General features: G+C 48.7%; 1 protein-coding gene across 1 annotated transcript; it reads left to right on the top strand.

The window, feature by feature from the left end:
- Nucleotides 1–572: 572 nt before the first annotated feature.
- On the top strand, nt 573–4,075 carry LOC119294333 (obtusifoliol 14-alpha demethylase-like). The gene is made up of 2 exons (XM_037572539.1): nt 573–1,040; nt 2,975–4,075. The coding sequence occupies exons 1-2, from the start codon at nt 573–575 to the stop codon at nt 3,962–3,964; spliced, it is 1,458 nt and encodes a 485-aa protein (XP_037428436.1). The 3' UTR covers nt 3,965–4,075.
- Nucleotides 4,076–7,491: the final 3,416 nt, after the last annotated feature.

Below are 7,491 nucleotides of genomic sequence, written 5' to 3'. Positions count from 1 at the left end.
TTGTTAAAGGAAAAAAAATACATGGCTTTTTCAGCAAAAATGGGAAGCATGACCTAAATATGTATGCTCTAAGAATCCAATACATTTGTCATCCATGACAACAATAAAACTAATACAAAAATATAACTTAGCATTTTGTGGTGGCTATTCTGAAAACAATTATAAATGTTGTGGAATATATACATTGTCTGCTTGCTATTTATGATACAATGTATGTTTGTTTAGAGCTGGAAAATTTTTATATATAATGCATTTATTCAGTATTCCAGCATTGTTTTCACATTTATCGACAATATGATTGAAAAATGTTTATAGTCGCACGTGCTACTGCACAATATACGTGTGGAAAGTCTTGCAGATAAAAATTTCTGAGTTCGCAGATAACTTTCAACAGTACTAATGTCAAATTCAAAATTATCTTCCCCAAGAAAAAAAACATTCTAACTTTCTACGCTCCCATAACTCCTGTGTTGATCTAGAAAATCAGCAAATCATGCAACTCCCATCTTATCTTCATGTTATATATGCAGAGCGGTGCAGCTGGTTGGCTACATTCCATAAACAACAACAGTATGGACATGACAAGTAGCGCGGTCTGGTTTGCCATAGCTCTTTTGTCCCTCAGTGTCGTGGTCACAAAGATTGTGTCAGGAAGACTAATTACATCTGATCGAAGACGCCTTCCACCCGTTGTTAATGGCATTGCTATGCTAGTACTAGTACCAATTTTCATCAGAAACGGTCGACAAGCTACAATCCAATACCTGCATACCAAGTTTGGTAGTGTATTCACAATAAGTTTGTTTGGACTAAAGCTAACCTTCTTGATCGGGCCAGAAGTTGCAGATCATTTCTTTCAAGGGTTGGACTCAGAAATTAGCTATGGTAAAATCTATGAGTTCACTGTGCCAATGTTTGGCCAAGCAGTTGGTTATGGTGTAGATAGCACCACTCAGAATGAGCAGATGCGGTTCTCTAGTGATTCAATGACGCCACTGAATTTGAGGAGGAAAGTTGAACCAATGCTTCAAGAAGTAAAGGTACGTAGCAAGTGATTATTCATATATTTGACTTCTTAATCTTTCTCATCAATTGCATTTGGGTGAACACGTCATTTATTGTTTACATTGGGTGACCCTAGGTGTCGTCCAAGTGATTGAAACCCTACACCGGCCACGCCGCAACCATTTAATCTCGTTTAAAATCGAGATCATGGGTATTTGACCATTGCACTAAAATCCCCTGGCGAGCAACACTTTTTTATATGTTCCAACATCATTGCAGTATTTTTTTATGGGTGCGCAAACTGTGGAGAAACGTCGTGGCATTTGAACCCCGTGCAAATCTCCAATGGTAATAAAAAGATCATCGAGAAAAACCTCGCGTGTCGCAGTATAGAGGCCAATGTTTGCAGAACGACCAAGGAACTCCTTCTCAGCGGCGTGGTGCTCCTACTCCCCGCGGTCCGAGGATCACTTCAATGTCATGATGCACCTCCTCTCCGTTGTTGGGCATCCCCCTCCCTCTTTCTACCGCTCCTCCTCCTCCTCCTCTAATGACGATGATGGGAAGGAGATCTGATTGATGCCTATAGTCACTCCATAGGCTACCGCGCGAGGTCACCAGATGGGGGAGAGCACCCCCACTCCCTCTTGCTCTGACTCCTCCTCTAACAACGATGATGGGAAGGAGCTCCAATCAGTACTTGTAGTCACTCCACAGGCTACCTACATGGTCGCCGGACGAGGGAGAGGAGTGGCACCGAGGTGGATGCATGGATGAAAGATTTGGGGGCTGCTAGGATTGAGAGCAGTTTAGGGTTGAGAGTTGTTCAATATCACAACACATTTTAAAAGAATCATTAGTGTTATCACGAACATTGTGTCACCCTTTTCTTCCATAGAAACAAACAAAACCTCTTGGGCAATTAGGGTTTCCCTTCCTCTCGCTGGCGCCGATCTGCCTCATCTCCCATTGCCGAAAGGCACGGTGGATCTTGACTAATGCTGGCAGGAGGGCTCATGCTTTGTTTTTAGGTGTTTTTTAAGTCTATGTAGGTATTGTGTCCTGCTCGGGAAGGTCAGGCGGCGGCGGTGGCTCCCTGATGATGGAGTAAGGTTCTCCCCGCCTAGCACCTATCCCGGCAGTGAGTTTTGCATCGTTGGAGGGCGTGTGGAGGTGTGTCTCCGGTGAATGTCGCAGTATTCGGTCGGTGTTTGTCTTTGATGGATCTGTGTGGATGATGTCTCTGTTCGTCTACGTTCATGTGTCTACAGGTTAGATCCTTCCGATATACACTTCTCTTCATCGGCGGAGGTTGTTATTCTGGTGTGTTGGTTCTTGGGGGCTAGCACGACGACATCCTAACTATATACAACAACAAGGTCCGCCCGGCTCCAGCGAGGGACGGGCAATGACAGCGGCATGCCTTCGGCTAGATCACTTTAGTGCTTGTAGTCATCGTTAGGTGATCTACGGACATAGATGTAATTTTTGTTGCATCTCATGTTCGTGGTACTTCCATGGTATTTGTCAAAAAGATCGGAAGTTTTCCCCGCAAAAAAAAAGAACATTGAGTTCCCAAGACTTTTGTTTTCTTTAAAGTTTGTCCCTAATTGCGGTGGTTTTGCATAATTTACTTCTTGCTGGAGTACAATGGAATACTAGTTGAGATCATCCATTGGATTAATAGAAACTGATTCGTATTCATTTAGGTTTACCATAAAGGAGTTCAAGAAAACAAAGTCAAGTGATGGATAACACATGCACACTACATTGGTTGCTAACATGGGGTGTTGTTTTGTTAAATCCTACGTAGGAAGTTATTAATAGTTATGTATTGTAAAACTTTTGAAATTAGTTCTTACCATACTGTTGTTGCTCATAGATTATTTCATGATGCACAAACGTACTTATATTTATTTATAGGTTACATTCCACACTCTAGTTTTGTTCATGTATTTATGTTTACTAGGACTACTTTTCACAATGGGGAGAAGATGGCATAGTTGATTTGAAACATGAACTGAAGCACTTGCTCATGCTGATTTCGAGCCGTGCCCTGCTTGGGAGGGAGGTTCGGGAGGAAGTGTTCATGGAATTCTGTCAGCTATTTTCTGATATTCAAGGAAGCGCAAATATGATCAATTTATTATTTCCTTATGTTCCAATTCTGACAAACCGCCAACGTGATAGAGCACGCATAAAACTCATAGAAATACTCTCTGAAATTGTGAGGTCACGGAAGTTGTCTGGCCCAGTGGGGGATGGTGATATGCTACAGAAATTTATGGATTCCAGGTATAGAGATGGCCGCTCCACCACTGAAGAAGAGATCGCGGGGCTTTGTATTGCCATTTTCTTTGCTGCAAATCACACTTGCTCCCACGCCATTACCTGGACCGCTGCTTATCTGCTGAGCCATGAAGACTGTTTAACAACTGTTGTTGAGGAGCAAAAGAATATCATTAGGGAAAACAAGGACCGCATAGACTATAACATCTTGTCACATATGCATTTTCTTCATAGGTGCATCAAAGAGGCACTACGGATGCACCCCCCAGTACCAGTATTTCTTCGCAAGGCACATATGCCCTTCACAGTGCGGACCAAGCAAGGCGACCAATATGACATCCCAAAAGATCACATCCTCGCAAGCCCTACCATACTCAACCATAATATGTCTTATATTTATAAGAACCCTCAGCAGTATGACCCGGACCGGTTTGGCCCGGAAAGAAAGGAGGACAAAATTGGTGGTAAATTTTCATACACATCATTTGGTGCTGGAAGGCATGCTTGCTTTGGCGAGGCCTATGCTTATATGAAGTTTAAGATGATATGGAGCTACATGCTAAGGAATTTTGAAGTAAAACTACTCTCTTCGTTCCCCATAGAAGACTCCCGCAAGTTTGTCCCAGAACCTCAAGGAAAAATGATGGTTAGTTACAAGAGGCTCCGATAAACCTAGTTTGTGAGGTGACATGTACTTGTTGTACGTATGCTATGTCCACGTGCATCCATGTGTGTAACATCCATATGTAGTTGTGTATGTATTTTCCATCAAGGGTGGTTCCCAAAAATATGCCATTGTATCAAAAATATAAAAAAATTAATAAACATAATTCTATCGGGTCTGCAATCCTCGCTGTGGTGAATTCAACAAATGGATTACCCTAGCTAACTGTGATATCCATGCTTAATAAGAATGGTAGAATACTCATAACAAAAAGGTACACCTTCTCTGACATACAATTCATATAGCTTATAATTGCCCCCCCACCAACTCATATATTAAATTTGGAGTAAAATGCATTCGCGATCATTGAATTTGTGTCGAAAGCTCACTTTGGTCACCGTACTTAAGAATACGATAAATACGGTCATTATATACGACTTGAGGTGATTATATGGTCACTGGCTTATCGTATAACTCCGTATTCTCTGTTGACTGGTCAAACATCACAGCACCCTCTCTCTACCTATGCGGGTCCCACCTGTTAGTGAGACAGAAAAAATAAGGGTCGCAGGAGAATATAATGACGCTGCCCAAGCCCACGTACGCTAACCTCTGTGGCTCTGTCCCACACCATTTTGTGTTAAATCCGTAGAGCTACCGTTATTTCTTTTTTGCGGATCAGCGTTACGGTTATTTAATTAACACGCACGCAACACACTTACATGCATGCATGCACCACTTTTGCAGCCGTCGTCCCGTCCAAAATCACGCCGATCCTGATGAGATGAGCAATTGTTGGACTACTTAGAGGACACGAGTTCGAGACTGTTTGACACAAAAAAGGAAAGGCGACATCGCTCATAAAAAAGAATAGGGGGTTTCGTATAAGCGTCTTCCTTTGCACCGGGGAACAAAAAGTTGCGGGCGTGCCAGTGTACAAAGTACACAAATACAAGAAGAAGAAAAGAAAATGTGTGGGGTCTGCTGGCGCGGCCAAAGTGATCAAGCGATCATGGTCTCCTGGTTTCCGGGGGCCTCGGAAAGCCCCCGGTTAATTACTCCCGCGGAACTATCCGCGGGACACCTCCGATTAAGCTACTCAGTCGTCCTCTTCGGTCTTCGCTTCGCGTACCTCATGCATGGTGGTGGTGGTGTGTGTGTGGCTGCGGCAGAGTCCGTGTACGGAGTGGTACACGCGCCGTCGAAAACGTGTCCTTTGCTCCGGCCATGCCCGCCTACGCCGTCTTGCCTCGTCGGCCTTGAGCGATGTGGTTGTTGAAGTAGCATGCATGTTTGGGCTTGGCTTGGACGACGTCGATGACTTTGTAGATTTGCCGGATGTGCGAGGGGTATGCCCTGCAGAAGTAGAGGAGGAAGAGGAATGGATGGACGTGCGACACATGGTGTGCACACATCCGTCGATGACCGCATACACCGCCGCCAATAGCGGAGGAAGTCGCCACCTTGCACCGCTCGGCACGCGTGACACGTGTTCGTGCCGACGAAGAGGGAGGCCGCGAGACACGCCTAAGCGTGTCCCGACCCCAACCGGATGATGCCTCCGCCGCCATAGTTACGACGAGTCATCATGACTCATCGAGTGCCGTGCCGCCACCATCGTTACGACGAGTCATCGTGACTCGTCGAGCGTCGCGCCACCGCCAGCGCATCGAACGGGTTGTGTCGCCGAGTCCCGGCCAGCCCATGGCGCCTCCATGGACCGGCGAGGTGGCGGTGAGGAAGACCTCGCCATGTGACGGAGCCTTGCCCAGGCTACACCGGTGGTGTAGGTAGAACGGGTGGCGCACTAGATTGCGCCAAGTCAGATGACGAATGTCGCCGAGTCCCGGCAAGCCCATGGCGCCTCCATGGACCCGGCGAGACGGGGGTGAGTAAGGCCTCGTGATGTGGCGGAGCCTTGCCCGGGCCCCGCCGATGGTCTAGGTAGAAAGGGGGGCGGCACACTAGATGGCGCCGAGTCGAACGACGCGTGCCACCAAGTCCCAACGTGATGGTGTAGCTGGCGGACTCGGCGAGGACCGTGCATGGACGACGGCCCCGGTACGTCGTCGTCTTGCGCGGAGGGTGCGCCAGGGATCGTGCATAGGCGGCAGCCCCGGCACGTCGTCGCCGATGGTGAGTCCGGCATGGAGTGACCGCCGGGGGCTGATGAGTCCAGCATGAAAGGGTCGCCGGGGGCTGCACAAGAAGGGCAAGGCCGGTGCATCGTCGCCGGTGATGAGTCCGGCGTGAAGGGGCCGCCGGGGGCTGCACACGAATGGCAACCCCGGCACATCGTCACCGGTGGTGAGTCCGGCGTGAAGGGGTCGCCGGGGGCTGCACACGAATGGCAACCCAGGCGCGTCGTCACCGGTGATGAGTCCGGCGTGGAGGGGTCGCCGGGGGCTGCACACGAATGGCAACCCCGGCGCGTCGTCGCCGGTGGTGAGTCCGGTGTGAAGGGGTCGCCGGGTGCTGCACATGAATGGCAACCCCGGCGCGTCGTCGTCTTCAGGAGCATCAAGGGCCATCTCCAGCGGTCGGCCTCGTCCCCGGCCGTGCCGCCGCAGCTCCGGGCGCCATCGCGAGAGATGCAGATAGAGGCAAGAGATGGGATAGGAAGGAAAGATTAGTTCCGGTCCTCACCTTGAGAGAAAATGATTGGCATGATGGCGAACTCCGTTAGCGGCTCCGGTGAGCCTCGTCCGGCGAGTCTTGGCCGCGTGCGTCGCGTCCTCCTCCTCTCCTGCTGCGTCCGCGTGAGGGATGGATCTCCTGGATGATGTGAGCCCCCTCGCCTCCTGCTCGCTTCCTGCCGTGCCTCCTTCCGTGCGTGAGTCGTGAGTTCCTCTTGCGTTCTCCCGAGACCTGTATTATTTATAGGCCACGGGAGGGGCTGGACCTGCGAAGCCTTGATCGTTTGGCTCCTCCGATCTTCACGTACAAGAACGTGTTTAAGTTATGTATATCCTCCTCTTGGCGCTTATCTCATCGCTTCTTCTTCTTGGCGCACACGGCTGTCGGCCGGTATGCGAGTATCGGGTACGTAGACCACCAACGGCCTGCCGTACATGTATTTCTGCCATATACGTGTCCGGCCATGACTTGTACACGTATTGGCTGTATCAAGAGTTGATACATATGCATGGGCTAGTATTACGTAGCTTCACCAAGACCTTTATGCATACAAAAGTCTTTATTTTATGCTTGTCATTGCTAGTACATGGTTTTGCCACTTACAAAAAATATTTCGACATGCACAAAAACTTGTCAAACAAAGACGCGACGTCGTATTGTTGCAGTTCTTCGTCGGCATCGCCATCCAGCTGGTGGTGCACGTCCTGGGCGCCGTCGTCGTCGTGTTAACGTTTACACGTAGCAAGGCAGACGTTGCGGGGGCAAGGCCTAAATGTGTGAACCTTCGTCATGCTCATATCATGGTGCCCACCTTGTCGAGCTAAGGGTCGTGCGGCTGCGCGTGCATGCCGGTGAACGGTAACATGGCCGTGTTCAAGCGAGGACACCGGGCTCAG

Source organism: Triticum dicoccoides, chromosome 4B (assembly GCF_002162155.2).
Source record: "Triticum dicoccoides isolate Atlit2015 ecotype Zavitan chromosome 4B, WEW_v2.0, whole genome shotgun sequence".
In the NCBI taxonomy this organism is placed as follows: domain Eukaryota; kingdom Viridiplantae; phylum Streptophyta; class Magnoliopsida; order Poales; family Poaceae; genus Triticum; species Triticum dicoccoides.
This window is presented reverse-complemented; position numbering and strand designations above follow the sequence as displayed.